The sequence below is a fragment of the Thalassophryne amazonica genome, chromosome 3 (assembly GCF_902500255.1).
Source record: "Thalassophryne amazonica chromosome 3, fThaAma1.1, whole genome shotgun sequence".
NCBI lineage: Eukaryota > Metazoa > Chordata > Actinopteri > Batrachoidiformes > Batrachoididae > Thalassophryne > Thalassophryne amazonica.
In genome coordinates this window covers 97,011,825-97,029,294 of record NC_047105.1, presented here as the reverse complement: position 1 = coordinate 97,029,294, position 17,470 = coordinate 97,011,825, and the positions used below count along the sequence as shown (strand labels likewise).

Here is a 17,470-nt window from a genome sequence, read left to right as displayed (position 1 = left end):
GGACGGCCCAGAGCGACTGGTGGTGCGACGCGCTCCGAAGCCGCCATAGACAGGTTGAGCGACCATTTCATATCTAAACAGATGGCTGTATGGATCCGTGACCCTCGTGTGCAATTTCTCTGGTTATCACAAGAGCTGGACATCAACCATTTTCCGGCAGATTTCACTTTTAACAAAAGATTTTGTCATGGAAAGCCGAGCGGAGGCTTCGCGCGTCACGATGGATGTGCTACTGGAACGAGACAAAACCACCTCCGTTTTGGTCTCACAGGACGGCTTTGAGATGGCGTTCAGACAGCTGTCGGTGGTTTTTCCATCGAGTGATTATCCGAGAAATTGTGGATGTGCCTGGACATGCCAGAACATGTCCTGTGAGGCTTCATCACGGCGTTGCTTTGCGCCATGCGGCACCGCCGCGACGCGCGGAATTCCTCTGCACGTCTGTCTCAATGTGCCAAAAAAGTGCTGATGTCCACGTCTTTTCACAATTCCTGTGCTAGTCAGACGACGTCCCAGATAAAACACAGCGTCCAGTTTGGAAATGAACGGCACATTCCACTGTTACAGGAGTTTTCGTCATGGAAAGAGGAGCGGAGGCTTCGCGCGTCACACGTGATTCAAATCCATATGGTTTTTGAAAAAAAATAAGGTCAGATACTTTTCTAATAGACCTATATATATATATACATATATATATATATATATACATATATATATATATATATATATATATATATATATATACATACATATATACATACACACACACACACATATATATATATTTATATATACACACTCAACAAAAATATAACCGCAACACTTTTGGTTTTGCTCCCATTTTGTATGAGATGAACTCAAAGATCTCAAACTTTTTCCACATACACAATATCACCATTTCCCTCAAATATTGTTCACAAACCAGTCTAAATCTGTGATAGTGAGCACTTCTTTGCTGAGATAATCCATCCCACCTCACAGGTGTGCCATATCAAGATGCTGTTTAGACACCATGATTAGTGCACAGGTGTGCCTTAGACTGCCCACAATAAAAGGCCACTCTGAAAGGTGCAGTTTTATCACACAGCACAATGCCACAGATGTCGCAAGATTTGAGGGATCGTGCAATTGGCATGCTGACAGCAGGAATGTCAACCAGAGCTGTTGCTCGTATATTGAATGTTCATTTCTCTACCATAAGCCGTCTCCAAAGGTGTTTCAGAGAATTTGGCAGTACATCCAACCAGCCTCACAACTGCAGACCACGTGTAACCACACCAGCCCAGGACCTCCACATCCAGCATGTTCACCTCCAAGATCGTCTGAGACCAGCCACTCGGACAGCTGCTGAAACAATCGGTTTGCATAACCAAAGAATTTCTGCACAAACTGTCAGAAATCGTCTCAGGGAAGCTCATCTGCATGCTCATCTGAATTCCTTTGTCTGAGAAGTTGCTGAGAGACAGGCGCTTTGTTTGATCAAAATTTTTTCTAAACCTGTGAGACACATCGAAGTGGACATGGTTCGAAAAATTAAGCTGGTTTTTCGATAAAAAATTTTAACAGCTGATGAGAGATTTTGAGGTGATACTGTCGCTTTAAGGACTTCCCACGGTGCGAGACGTCGCGCAACGCTCTCAGGCGCCGTCGTCAGCCTGTTTCAAGCTTAAAACCTCCACATTTCAGGCTCTATTGATCCAGGATGTCGTGAGAGAACAGAGAAGTTTCAGAAGAAGTCTGTTTCAGCATTTTATCCGGATATTCCACTGTTAAAGGAGATTTTTTTTAATGAAAGACGTGTGGGCGGATTGCAGCGTCGGCTCGCAGCCGCCGCGACGCTCCGCCACAGGAAAAACACCTCCGTTGGAAGCCTTAAGGACAAGTTGGAACATGTCCAGCTGTTAAACAATTTCTCATATACTCACTCCACTGAAAGCCATCAAAAGCCGCCTGGATTTTACAAATGGTTATCAACACGGAGGTGTTTTTCCTGTGCCGCCGCACCGCGTCCGCACGTCTTTCATTAAAAAAATCTCCTTTAACAGTGGAATATCCGGATAAAATGCTGAAACCGACTTCTTCTGAAACGTCTCTGTTCTCTCACGACGTCCTGGATCAATAGAGCCTGAAATGTGGAAGTTTTAAGCTTGAAACAGGCTGACGACGGCGCCTGAGAGCGTTGCGCGACGTCTCGCACCGTGGGAAGTCCTTAAAGCGACAGTATCACCTCAAAATCTCTCATCAGCTGTTAAAATTTTTTATCGAAAAACCAGCTTAATTTTTCGAACCATGTCCACTTCGATGTGTCTCACAGGTTTAGAAAAAATTTTGATCAAACAAAGCGCCTGTCTCTCAGCAACTTCTCAGACAAAGGAATTCCGACGAGGGGCTGGACGACTCCTCCCACAAGGAGTGCTCACAGACGAATGACGTCACCGACAGGCGTGGAAAAACTCACGCATGCGCACGAGGGTTCAAGCATGTCTGACGTAAAAACATATGAATGAAATCCATATAGTTTTTGAAAAAAATAAAAAGGACCTATACTTTATGGACAGACCTCGTATATATATATATATATATATATATATATATATATATATATATATGTGTCTATAGTATTGGAGCACACTGTGGACACAGTTTGTCCTGCTGAACACAAAGTGCAATTAAAAGGAGATACACATGCACAAGATGAGAGCAGATGCTGTATGCCATGATTTTTGCAGTTTTAAGTATCAGCAACTCAACACTTCAAACGTTTTCACAACACACCACCTTTTCATATTCCTGAACATATTTCATATTTCCTGATCAGCGTGAATAACAGTAGGCAAGATATGCTCCAAGATGAAATTGGTGAGTAAAACCTCAGCCGTAGACACATAATATTCCATGTCACTAATAGTTTTGCATAGCCGACATCTGGATTTTTTTTTCCAAGAAAGTCTGTGTTGGCACTGCGCCAGCCAGTACTTCTGTGTCTTTTCATATCATGAATTCTGCCGTGTGCAATAGAGTTGTGTCAACAGGACGTGCAAAATCCATGCAATTCTGACTTTTCTGATGTGATTCTGGTCAGAATTTCTCATGGTAAATCACCAGAAACTTCTGATTTACCATTTTCTTTGGTTGCCCAATACTATGTTGATGATGTTTCTGGTGCATTGATGGCATCCTACAGAGATCACACAGTGACATGGATAGTCAATATATTTTTGAGAAATATTAACCATTAACCATGTTTTCCAACTGACCAAGTGAAAGCACGGTCCACAAGCAAACTAGTGCAAAATGCTGTACAGGCTTCCTTGAACCTCTCAAATGCTGTGTCTCCTCTTCTGTTTTAATGTAGTATTTTTTAGGAGTTGGTCAAATGTAATGGTCCAAAGTAACCAACTGTAGAGCACATGGAACTGAGACAAAAGCAGGTGGAAAAGAACCCCAAACATTTTGTCCCTACACGGCATGCGAATAAACATCTAATAAATGTTCATATCAAAGTAAGTGTGCAAGATATGAAGTCATACAATGTATGATGAAATAACAGTTGGCACCTCTGACAGCATAATTGGGGTGTTTTACAATTATACATGCTCCACTTTAACTTTTGGATGCATATCCCATAGAGCATGCTGACAGTTTAACAAACTACATGAAGAAAGAGTATGTCTAGCTGTCACTGTGGTCAACAAAATGGTGGGGGAGGGGTAGAGCAGAAAAGCTAAAGTACATCGTATTTGTTTGATATTTATTTTAAAACTTAAAAAAGGCTACTCAGTCAATGCGTATTTAGGCTTTGGGGCTTATTTTGGATAATGACCTAACAACCTCAAAGACTACATCTGAAAACTTACACTACCTGGATACATCTCAATCCTAAGGGTATCAAATACTTGGGAAACATTTAGTACTACTCCAATGGTGCCTGGATGATCTACTGTCTCCATAGTGTGCAAATGGTCTACACTATGTTGTCCAATGAGGCAGCTTGCGCCTGGTCAACGCAGAATTTCCTTGGAAAATTAAAAGACAATTTACATACATGAAAATGAGGTACAACAGGTCGCAATATTGCACAAATAGACATTAATTAGGTTCCAAGAACCATTTAAAAAGAAGCCTGCAATAAAAATTCATAGCATACGTCGGTACATGTACAGTACATGCGGAAATTATGGACAGCACTTCACATTTCCACATTTTGTTATGTTACAGCCATATTCCAAAATGGAGTAAATTCATTTTTCCCCCTCAAAATTCTACTCACAACAACCCATAATGACAACATGAAAATTTTTGCAAATAAATGCAAAAATAAATAATAATTACACATTTCTTAAAAAAAAAAAAAAAAAATTAAACTAAGAAATCACATGTACTTAAGTAGTCACACACAGTGGTGGGCACAGTTCCAGAAATCCGCTAATTAGTGAAGCTAACTTTTCTGTTAGCGGATCAGCTTTTCAGCTCACTTCAAAAACCATCACCGGACCAATTAGCTTCCGCTAAATTTAGTTTCACTCATTTTTAGCCTGCTAACATTTTTTTTTGCTGGCATAGTAAGTGAAGCTGAACAGTCAAAAACATTTGTAAACCCTAAAATCACACGTTAGTTCCTATCTGCTATATGTTTTGCAGCAGTCAGGTAGCTGTGAGGAGCTGCGCTCAACTCGAGCCTATCAGAAGGGACCTGGCTGCCCGGCTGCTACGAAGAGGGGAAAAAAGTCATTTACAATCAACATAGAGTGCCCCAGACATGTGACAAAAAGGATAAAAGGCAAAGCAGGTTTAACTCATGGTTTGATTTAATAACCAAACTAATTCTGGCTGTTTTACTGATTTTAACATCAACTCTGTCATTTACACAAATTGAAAATACAGTGGTCCCTCGCTATAACGCGATTCACCTTTCGCGGCCTCGCAGTTTTTTTTAGTCCAATTTTGCATGCTTTTTTTTTTTTTTTTACAGCGCACTGTGTTCTGCGTTCTCATCAAGCAGGCCGGTCGCAGCACCGCGAAGGGAGAATACACGCATTGTGTTCTGCGTGTCTTTAATTTAATCCAATGAATGGGCTTGCTGTGCTCCTGAAATAATGTTGGAAAATTTAGAACTTAAAAATCAAAACGTGTTTGAACAAATATTTTAATGTTTTTCATCATCATTTCTTAAGCCAGTGATCTCTGTACCTGAACTAATTTTCCTGAAATATTAAAAGGTTTTATGTCACTCGGTGCAAAGAAAACTTCATCATAGGGTGCAGAATAATAAGCCTTTCCTTTTGGTTATGTAATTTCAGTGGGAATCGCACAGCAACACCTTTAGGTCAAACTGTTAACAGGGGAATGCAAACACACATATTTGAGGCAATGGATTAAAATAAATACAACTCTGCGGTGTCACTTCTCAGGTTACTGTGCTGGGAAGGAAAAGTGGTGGGGGATCACAAAACCCAAAAGGTTTGAGGAAGCAATACCTCAAGAGTGTTAATGTGTGAAATATCAGCAAGAGTCTGAGTGTAAAAGAGTTATAACAAATGCTGCTGCATCCCTCTTCACTGGTGAAGTTCTATAGCCCTTAGACTAAACTGCCTATGAAACGCAAACACTCCAAAGTGCTGCATGGCTTTTACATGAATGATGGTTGCTCAATATTAGCATGCACTCCAAAAAAAAGTAGTGTCTAAAAACAACATTAAAAACACTAAATCTGAGGGAAATGATGTTGCTGCATGGACAGATAATTTCACTTGACACGATGTTTTGAATTAAGATGATCAAATCTAAGCAAATAAGCATGTCAAACACTTAAAATAAGAAATTAAGCCTTAAAATGATAAATTATCTATCACTTCTAAATCTAAAGTTTTCTTTTTATCTTAGTACACAGCAAATTATTTGGTTCTTACCAGCTAAAAAGCTTAATTTATCTAGTTTTAAGGGTTAATTTCTCATTTTAAGTGTTTGACATGCTTATTTCGAGATTTAACAAACTTAATTCAAGACATCTTGTCAAGCGAAATTATCTGTCCATGCAGCAAGATAATTTCCCTTACATTCAGTGTTTTTATCTCGTTTTAGACACCTCTTTTTGCAGTGTGCACATGCATACCTGAGCGTCAGACTTACCATAGTGTGCTTGGAAGGCTTGGGGCTTGACTACCTGGCTGCACTGGCTGCACATCACCAGGTAGAAGTCATCCTGTGCAGGGCACTGACCAAATATGGGCATGTCTGTACACAGGAAAGTGGGTAGGAGACAAACACACACGCACAGAGAGAGAGAGAGAGAGAGAGAGAGAGAGAGAGAGAGAGAGAGAGAGAGAGAGAGAGAGAGAGAGAGAGAGAGAGAGAGAGAGAGAGAGAGAGAGAGAGAGAGAGAAAACAGGTGAAGAAGAGTCCAACAGAACAAATACAGGTTCATCTGTTGCTTAGTTCACAGAAGACTAACAATCACCAAATGCTTAATATGCCCTCTGAGCACATTAAAGCTGAAAAATGGCTTGTGAACACAAAACAAATTAACAGCAGCACAGTCCCTGTGCGAAATACAGCACCTCTGCTGCTGCTGCTCACACTTACTACAGCTAGGCCCATGAATACCTGGATACTGACAGTTTGCAATACTCCAGGTACAGCCACATTAACTTGGAAAGCAGGCAATGACTAGGAGCTCTTCCTGCATATTGGCATTGTTTGATTTGAGAGCAATCACAACCAAACCAGACGAATGCTGAAGTTATTACAGCCTGTTTTGTTTGTGCTGACCAATTTTTAAGGGATTAATAGTCGCTGGACACAACCGGCTGCTGAGCTGTTTTATGGCCGATGGATGGATCTGCATGTTGAGTTGGCACGTTTTATGCCCAGGGATGAAATTGGTGAAAAACAAAAAAGCTGAAACCCAAAACGCTCAGCCCCCACCCCCCTACAAAAAAATTTGGGAATTCCAGAAGCTCTGAAATGCAATGTGGGGCCATTTCATACAATAAACTGCAGTGCGTGCAGCACCCATTTTGGTGAGAAAAAAAACTTGAAAAAGATTGAAAAGTTTAATGAACATAAATTCTTGGGGCAATAATAGATGAGAAAATCAGTTTGAAACCACACATCAAATATATACAAACCAAATTATCAAGAATCATTTCAGTGTTAAAGTAAAACATGTTCTGGATCACAAATCACTCCTATACTGTTCCACTGTCTTACTGGAATTCACTGCTATTCTTCAAAAAAGGGCAATACGGGTCATTCATAATGTCGCTATCAAGACCATACTCACTCACTCTTCTTAAAGACAAAAATATTAAAATTAATAGGCATAGTAAAATTCCAAACAGCAGATCTCGTACAAAGCAAAAAATAACCTTTTACCAAAAAACATACCGACATTGTTCAGGGCTCCAAAGGAGGGATATCATTTAAGAGGGAAAACAACTTTAAAAAATCCATACAAACAACAAAAGATTCTGCATTTAATTATGTGGGGTGAGACTGTGGAACAGTGTGGATGAGGAGTAAAAGCAGTGTTCAAACATTCAGCAGTTTAAAACAAAATATAAAGAATGTGTTTTCACAGGATGCAGGGATGAAGTGGGGGTGTGAGAGTCACGAAATGTGTTCACAGCGAACCAATGTTGTTATTTATTTCTATATTTATTTATGTTCATTGTTAGTTGGTTTTATGTTTTGTTTTATCAGGTTCTTTGTCTTTTTCTAAAATTGTATTGTGGCTACTATTATTGTTAACAGTCATGCTAGGAAGCAGGGAAGGAATTCGATAAGTTTAGACTTCTTCCCATTCCTTTTTGAAGAAACTACGAGGTCTGTTAGAAAAGTAGCCAATCTTTTTATTTTTTTCAAAAACCTGAAGGATTTGAATCATGTGTGCTTGCATGAGCAAACCTTGAACGTTCGTGCGCATGTGTGATTTTTTTCACGCCTGTCGGTTGCGTCATTTGCTTGTAAGCAGCCTTTGTGTGAGGATGGGTGTAGTCTCTGTGTTTTTTCTTTGCAAGGAAATGGCGGAACGACTGGAGCAGCGCGACTGCATCAAATTTTGCTACAAACTGGGCGACAGCCAGGTGGAAACCATTCGGATTATTCAGACGGCTTTCGGTGACGATCCTCTGGGCGTCACACAGATTAAGGAGCGGTACAACCGGTTTAAAGACGTCCACACAACGGTGGAGAGCGCGCCGCTCTCCGATCGGCATCAACACGCTGAAACGACCGGATCATTGCCAAAGTGAACGCTCTGTGGTGATGTGGGACCGTCGTGTGATTATCCGAGAAATTGCGGAAGAGGTGGACATCAGCACTTTTTCGACACATTCCACTGGGACAGAAGATTTGGCCATGAAAAGAGTGGCGGTGAAATTCGTGCCGAAGCTGACGGTGGAGCAAAAGCACCTTCGTGTTGAAGTTTCACAGGACATGCTGCACTCCGAAAAATGATGCCCACCTCTTCCACAATTTCTCGGATAGTCACACGACTGAAAAGCCACCGAAAGCCGTCTGAATCTTCTGAATGGTTTCCACCTGGCTGTCGCCCAGTTTCTGGCAAAATTTGATGCGGTGCTGCTCCAGTCATGGAGTGGCGGCGAAATTCATCGGCACGAAGCTGATGGCGCAGCAAAAGCGCCACCGTGTTGAAGTCTCACAGGACATGTTGTGGCATGCTCACCTCGTCCACAATTTCTTGGATAGTCACATGACTGAAAAGCCACCGAAAGCTGTCTGAATATTCTGAATGGTGGACGAGGTGAGCATGCCACAACATGTCCTGTGACATGTTGTGGCTTCACCACGGAGGCGCTGTTGCTGTGCCATCAGCTTTGTGCCGATGAATTTCGCCGCCACTCCTTTTCATGGCAAAATCTTCTTTCACAGTGGAATGTGCCGAAAAAGTGCTGATGTCCACCTCTTCCGCAATTTCTCGGATAATCACACGACAGTCCCACTTTGGAAACGATCCGGTCGTTTCAGTGTGTTGATGCCGACCGGAGCACGGTGCGCTCTCCACCGTTGTGCGGATGTCTTTAAACCGGATGTACTGCTCCTTAATCTGTGTGATGTCCATAGGATCGTCACCAAAAGCCGTCTGAATAATCCGAATGGTTTCCACCTGCCTGTCGCCCAGTTTCTGCCAAAATTTGATGCAGTCGCGCTGCTCCAGTCATTCTGCCATTTCCTTGCAAAGAAAAAATGCCGAGAGACTACACCCATCCTCACACAAAGGCTGCTTACAAGCAAATGACGCAACCGACAGGCATGAAAAAAATCACGCAAGCGCACGAAGGTTCAAGGTTGGCTCATGCAAGCACACGTGATTCAAATCAATCAGGTTTTGAAAAAAATAAAAAGATCGGAAACTTTTCTAACAGACCTCGTATATATTGCCTGTTGTTTTACTTTTTATTAGGTTATGATTACATGCATAAATAAAAATAAATAAATGAATATTACAATTTGTAATGCATTTGACTCTGCTAACTTTAACATTGAAAATGCCATAGATATGCTAACACATTAGCATCACTCCCGTTTGGTGCAACAAACGATTATTTGGATCATTGATGAATCTGATGGGGTTTCAACACGATTAATCAATTAATCGGATTAGCAGGGAATTTTTTTTTTTTAAATGTGCCAGGGAAACTCTCTCCTTCCATCACTTTATTTAACAACAGAACATCATTTGAAAACTTAAAATAACTGAAAATCAACAAATCGTCAAATGTCCCTTGGCTATTGAAATATAAAATAATAAAGAATAAAACAGTTTATAATAAAGAACAAAAATAATTATTTCAAATGGCATTGCTTTATCAAAGTGCTGAGTTGCCATAAAACAACAATGAAACATATAAATGTTGTAAAATATATGGTGAAAAAACAGGTATTTTTGTTGCTGCAAATGAGCAATTAGCATAACCAGTTAACCATTAAACCTAAATCAAAAACTGTAGCCTGACTCAGTATATGTGCAACATTCTCTCTATAACTTGTAATCATCATCATCGGCATAATCTCGTTTTCGAGCATTAAAGGACCATGTCAGATCAACCTCAGTTGTTCAAGGGGTGACGATGTTGTATGTGGCTGCTCAGACTCAGAGCAGAATGGAAGAGTGGAATGGAACACTTTGTGCAGGGAACAGTGGGTGGTGAGGAGGAAAGAGAAGCCGCTCTTTACATTGCTGTCTCTTGTACTCTACTTCACAACATCGTTGTTTCTCCATGTGTAATGATGGTGAGCTTCCACTCAGTGCGGTTTTCGGCAAGGGTCTCCCAGTTGGCATAGTCGATGTTACAGCGATGAAGCGTCGCCCTCAGTTTGTCACGAAATTGACGTTTGGGGGCACCTCTTGTGCCTGATTCGAGCTGTGAGAAGAGGATCTGGAGGGGAGTCGGGTTGCGGGCATTCTTCTGATGTGCCCTGCCCAGCGGAGGCGATTTTGGGCCATCGTGGTCTCGATGCTAGAGAGACTGGCTCGGAGAAGCACAGATTCATTGGAGACATGGTCTTGCCATTTGATCTTCAGGATTGCATGAATATTCTGCTGTTGGAAACGCTCCAGCTTTTTTTATATCACTCGTATATAGGACCCACAACACAGAACCATAGAGGAGGGTGGAAAGAACGATGGCTCGGAACACCATGGTTTTCGTCTGGAGACTGAGATTGTGGTTCAAAAATACCCGTTTGGAGAGCTTCCCAAATGATGCATGTGCGGCACGAATCCTGTTATCAATGTCTCTGTGCATAGTGCAGTCAGAGAGGTAGCTTCCTAGGTAGGAGAAGGCTTCCACGGTCTCAAGGACTTCACCATGGAGTCGTACGTTGCTGGTGTCTGGAGGGGGATGGCCTGGGACTCCCTGCACAAGGATTTTGGTCTTTCCAGTATTGGAGGTTAGCCCAAAGTGAGAGTAGGCACCATCAAAGAGATGTACAGTGGCCTGGAGCGCGGCGACTGTGTCCGCAGGGGACGCACTGTCGTCAGCGTACTGTAGCTCCCGTACTGTAACTAGGGTGGTAAGCTGGCGGGCATGAAAGCGCCTAGTGTTGAAGAGACCTCCATCCATTCTGCAGCGAAGTCAAATGCCAGGGGCCATGCCGGGAAGTTCGTGGATCATGGCCCCAAGGTAGAGAGAGAAGAGGGTGGGGGCCAGAACGCAGCCCTGCTTCAAACCAGTGGTGATAGGGAAGGAGTCAGAGATGCTGTCTTGTCCACGATGCGGCCAGTCATCCCATCGTGAAGGGCCTGTACAAGGTCCGTGAAGTGGTCAGAGCAGCCGAAACTTCTTAAGGTTGCCCACATAACTGGTCTTGGGACACTATCGAAAGCCTTCTCCAAGTCCCAGAAGAGGAAAAGGAGAGGTCTTCGCTGTTCATGGGACTTCTCCTGTAGCAGGCGGGCACAGAAGATCATGCCAGTGGTGCCATGAGATGGCCGGAAGCCGCACTGTGACTCTGGAAGGACCTCTTCAGTGACGTCAGGAGCCTGTCAAGCAGAACCCGTGCAAAGATCTTTCCGGCACTACTGAGGAGGGAGATGCCACGGTAATTTCCGCAGATCGAGCGATCCCCCTTCTTGAAGATAGTAATGATGGTGGCGTCCTTCAGGTCTGTGGGTACGGCTTTTGTCTCCCATATGCACAGGATCAACATGAAAAGCCTGGTCTTCACGGCTATGCCCCCATGAGATATGAGTTCCAAGGGGATGTTGTCGGGCCCGGGGGACTTCAATGCCTTCAGAAACTAGGTGTAGGAGGGAGGGAGTGACATCCAATGCCTGACAGGATGTTGGGGTACCTTACGGAGCAAGTCCTCAGCTGCGGTAGATGGACGATTTCAGAAGCATCTGAAAGTGTTCCTTCCACCTTTGAAGGATGGCTTGATCATCAGTAAGGGTAGTTGCCCCGTCAGCAGACTGGAGGATGTTGGTACCACCGCGCCGGGAACCAAAGATTTCCTTTGTTGCAGCGTAGAAGCACCGGAGGTCTCTGCTGTCAGCGTATGACTGGATAGCCTTTGATTTTTCTTGCCACCACAGGTTATGCATTTCTCTGACCCTTCGATGGCACTTCTTTGTGTTTTGGAATCGTCGCAAGCTGGCACGGGTAGAGCGATTCTCCCATGCAAGGCGAGCAGATCTCTTCTGGTCAATCAGTTTTTGGATATCGGCATCATTTTGATCAAACCAGTCTTGATGGAAATGACTGGAGTAGCCAACTACGTCCTCTGCAGTTTTACTGATGGTGCCACAGAGAATGGACCAGTCTGCTTCTACTGAATCTTGCTGATGTGCCGATGGTGGAGCCTCACTGAGAAGCTCTGTGAGATGACTGGAGTAGTTTTCCTGAATTGCAGGGATCTTCAGCCTCATGACGTTAAAGCGACGTGCCCTCTTTACCCTGTTGTAGAGGGGGAGGTTCCTCAGACGGAGTCTGAGACGCGTTATCAAGAGCTGATGGTCTGTCCAACAATCGTCTGCACCGGGCATGCTGCGGGTCACAAGGACATTGCTCCGGTCACGTAATCGAGTAAGGATATAGTCTAGGATGGTCCAGTGCTTTGACCGCGGGTGTTTCCAGGTGGTTTTGGATGATTTGGAAGCCGGAAAACAGTATTAGTGGTAGTCAACTCATTTTCAGCACATATGCCAAGAAGGAGAAGCCTGATGGAGTTGCAGGATCCAAGCCCCTGCTTGCCCAGAATGCCCTCCCAAAGTCTATGGTCACGACCGACTCTGGCATTGAAGTCTCCGAGCACGAGGAGCTTGTCTCTGCTGGGAACGGCTTGGATGGCACTGTTCAGGGCAGCATAGAATGACCCCTTGACGTCATCCTCGGAGTCAAGGGTTGGGGCGTAGACGGAGATCAGAGTCATGTGGTTGCTGTTGGGGAGCGGCATGCGGAAAGTCATAAGACGTTCATTTATGGCTGTTGGTGCCAGGTTATAGCGATTCACCAATGATGTCTTGATCGCAAAGCCAACGCCATGGATCTGCCGCTCTTCAAGATCTTTCCCTTTCCAGAAGTAAGTGTAGTTGGCTCCAACTTCAGACAGACTTCCCTCTCCGGCAAGTCTTATTTCAGAGACGGCAGCGATATCAATGTTGAAGCAGTCAAGCTCCCGACTCACAAGGGCAGTGCGTCGGTGTGGTCTATCTGTGTCAACTTGTAAACTATGTGGTCATTTCACAATGACACATGTGACTAATGTCTCTTCCTCTAAAATTGTATTGTAGCATTATTAGTTATAATTACTATCATTATTGTTGCTGTTATTATCCATCCATCCATCCATTTTCTTCCGCTTTATCCGGAGTCGGGTCACAGGGGCAGCAGCTCAAGCAAAGCCGCCCAGACCTCCCGATCCACACACACCTCCCCCAGCTCCTCCGGGGGAACCCCAAGGCGTTCCCAAGCCAGCCGAGAGATGTAGTCCCTCCAGCGTGTCCTGGGTCTTCCCCGGGGCCTCCTCCCAATGGGACGTGCCTGGAACACCTCTCCAGTGAGGCATCCAGGGGGCATCCGGAAAAGATGCCCGAGCCACCTCAACTGACTCCTTTAGACATGGAGGAGCAGCGGCTCGACTCCGAGCTCCTCCCGAGTGACCGAGCTACTCACGTTATCTCTAAGGGAGCGCCCAGCCACCCTGCAGAGGAAACTCATCTCAGCAGCTTGTACTCGCGATCTCGTTCTTTCGGTCATGAGCAAAATCTCATGACCACAGGTGAGGATCGGAACATAGATCGATCGGTAAATCGAGAACTTTGCCCCCCTACTCAGCTCTCTCTTCACCACGACGGTCCAATATAGCGACCGCATCACTGCAGATGCTGCACCGATCCGTCTATCGATCTCACGCTCCATCCGTCCCTCACTCGTGAACAAGACCCCGAGATACTTAAACTCCTCCACTTGAGGCAAGGACACTCCACCAACCTGAAGAGGGCAAAGCACCTTTTTCCAGTCGAGAACCATGGCCTCTGATTTGGAGGTGCTGATTTTCATCCCGGACACTTCACACTCGGCTGCAAACAGCCCCAGTGCACGCTGAAGGTCCTGAGTTGACGAAGCCAACAGAACCACATCATCCACAAACAGCAGAGATGAGGTTCTGTGGTTCCCAAACCAGACCCCCTCTACACCCTGGCTGCACCTACAAATTCTGTCAATAAAAATAATGAACAGAACCGGTGACAAAGGGCAGTCCTGGCGGAGGCCAACATGCACTGGAAACAGGTTTGACTTACTACCAGCAATGCGAACCAAGCTCCTGCTGCGGTCGTACAGGGACCGAATAGCCCTTAGCAAAGGACCCCGGACCCCGTACTCCCGGAGCACTCCCCACAGGGTGCCCCGAGGGACACGGTCGAACGCCTTCTCCAGATCCACAAAACACATGTGGACTGGTTGGGCGAACTCCCATGAACCCTCGAGCACCTGATGGAGCGTGTAGAGCTGGTCCAGTGTGTCGCGACCAGGACAATCGACCATCGGTCGAATTCTCCTCTCCAGTACTCTGGAATAGACCTTACCAGGGAGGCTGAGGAGTGTGATCCCCCTATAGTTGGAACACACCCTCCGGTCCCCCTTCTTAAACAGAGGGACCACCACCCCGGTCCGCCAATCCAGAGACGCTGTCCCCGATCGCCAGGCGATGTTGCAGAGGCGTGTCAACCAAGACAGTCCCACAACATCCAGAGACTTAAGGTACTCAGGATGGATCCACCCCAGGAGCCTTGCCACTGAGGAGCTTTCTAACCACCTCGGTGACTTCAGCCTGGGTAATGGATGAGTCCGCCTCTGAGTCCCCAGTCTCTGCTTCCTCTTCGGAAGACGTGACGATGGGATTGAGGAGATCCTCGAAGTACTCCTTCCACCGCCCGACAACATCCCCAGTCAGGTCAAAAGCTCCCCACCCGCACCGTAAACAGTGCTGGTGGAGAGCTGCTTCCGCCTCCTGAGGCGTCAGACGGTTTGCCAGAATCTCTTCGAGGCCGACCGATAGTCCTCCTCCATAGCCACACCGAACTCCTCCCAGACCCGAGTTTTTGCCTCTGAGACCGCACGGGCTGCGGCATGCTTGGCCTGCCGGTACCTGTCAGCTGCCTCTGGGGTCCCACCTACCAACAAAGATAAGTAGGACTCCTTCAGCTTGATGGCATCCCATACTTCCGGTGTCCACCACCGGGTTTGGGGATTGCCGCCGTGACAGGCACCAGAGACCTTGCGACCACAGCTACGAGCGACTGCATCGACAATGGAGGTGGAGAACATGGTCCACTCGGACTCCATGTCTCCAACCTCCCCCGGGATCTGGGACAAGCTCTCGATCATCGACCTCCGGCTCAGGGTGTCCTGGTGCCACATGCACTTATGGACACCCTTGTGCTCGAACATGGTGTTCGTGATGGACAAACTGTGACTAGCAAAGAAGTCCAACAACTGAACACCACTTGGGTTCAGATCGGGGAGGCTGTGCTTCCCGATCACCCCCCTCCAGGTCTCACTGTCGCCACCCACGTGGGCGTTGAAATCCCCCAGGAGAACAATGGAGTCCCCAGTCGGAGCGCTATCTAGTACCCATCCCAGGGACTGCAGGAAGGTCGGGTACTCTGCACTGCCGCTCGGCCCACAGGCCAAGACAACGGTGAGAGACCTGTCCCCGACCCGATGGCGTAGGGACACGACCCTCTCGTTCACTGGAGTGAACGCCAACACATGGCGACTGAGCTGGGGAGCAATAAGCAATGCGACCCCAGCTCTCCGCCTCTCCCCATGGTCAACGCCAGAAAAATGAAGCATCCAGCCCCTCTCCAGGAGTTGGGTACCAGAGCCCAAGCTGTGCGTGGAGGTGAGCCCGACTATCTCTAGTCGGTATCTCTCAACCTCCCGCACAAGCTCAGGCTCCTTCCCCCCTAGCGAGGTGACATTCCACGTCCCAACAGCCAGCGGCTGTGAGCATGGACCGGGCCACCTGCCCTCGACCGCCACCCAATCCTCTCTGCACCCGACCCCCATGGCCCCTTCTGCAGGTGGTGAACCCACAGGAGGGCTGGCCCACGTCGCCCTGCCGGGCCCCATGGGCTAAGGCCCGACCACCAGGCGCTCACGCGCGAGCCGCAACCACAGGCCTGGCTATTAATATATAAATAAAAATATAATTTGTAATACATTTGACTCTTTTACAACAACAATCGTTGAGCCATTAATTATTATACAGAAAACAAATCCACAAACATGCTGAAATGCCAGAAGCTTAATGCTTACTTTAACACTGAAAACGCCATAGACATGCAAATGTGTTAGCATTAACGTTAGCATAAAATACATCTATCAACTGTTTCAGAAGACCATAACAGGTCAGTTTAACATAAAAAAGGTAAATATTCCACACAGACATAAGCTCTTTATAGTTTTAGTGGGGAAAAATTAAGATAAAGCAAAATAAAACAAATGAAACCAACGAAGCAGCAGCTTGAAGCACTCCATTGGTTCAAGATTCAAAGCAAAGCTCGGCTGATTATATGGAAGAAATAAAACATTTTCGGTAAAACAAAGTTATTTAGCAACTAATCGATGACTAAATTAGTTGACAACTATTTTAATAATCGATTTTAATCGATTAGTTGTTTCAGCTCTAGCTGCAACTAATGATTATTTTAGTAATCGATTAATCGGTCTCTTTTTTCCGATTGTTTTTTGATTTTACTTACATGTGAGTTTTGCAATTATTTCTTGAAGTGAGTTATTGTTAAAAGACCTTTATCACGCAACATCAACATTTGACCTTGTAACAAAGTTATGACGTTATATTCTCATCAAAAACATACATGAAGTAGTATTTTATTTTGCACATACATACATCACTGACACGCCACAAAGAGATCTCCGCGAGAGTCCGCGAAAATATTTTGAAGGCCTGACTAAAGTGCAATATGTGATCTTTAATAAGATACTTTCATGACAAAAGACACAAATGTGCAGTTTACTGCATTTTATTTTTTTTCTTGTGTAAAAACACAGCCTAGATGTGGTTTGACCGGAACAAATTGTCATTAAACTTAAATAAAACAGGGATGAAGTGGAGGTGTAAGAGTCACTAGGTGTTCAAAGGAAACAATTATTTATTTCTATATTTATTTATTTATGTTCATTGCTAGTGGTTTTTATCTTTTCTGTTGTTTTGTTTTATCAGGTTCTTTGTCTGTTTCTCTAAAATTGTATTGTAGCATTATTAGTTATTACTATTATTGTTGTTATTGCTATTATTAGTATGATTATTAATATATGAATAATAATAATAATAATAATAATAATAGCAATAACAACAATAATAGTAATAATAACTATTATTAGTATTATTATTATTATATGAATAAAAATAAATTTAACAAATATTACAATTTGTAATTCATGACTCTTATGAAAACAAATGCTGAGCCATTAATTAT

The 17,470-nt window shown here is 44.6% G+C and overlaps 1 protein-coding gene across 1 annotated transcript in view; it reads right to left on the bottom strand.

Annotated features, from left to right (window-relative positions):
* LOC117507312 (ataxin-7-like) overlaps positions 1-17,470 on the bottom strand; it is a 114,432-nt gene that overhangs the window by 57,799 nt on the left and 39,163 nt on the right. The window contains exon 3 of the mRNA XM_034167156.1: positions 6,130-6,234. Within this exon, the coding sequence (XP_034023047.1) occupies positions 6,130-6,234 (105 nt within the window). The remainder of the gene's footprint in view (positions 1-6,129; positions 6,235-17,470) is intronic.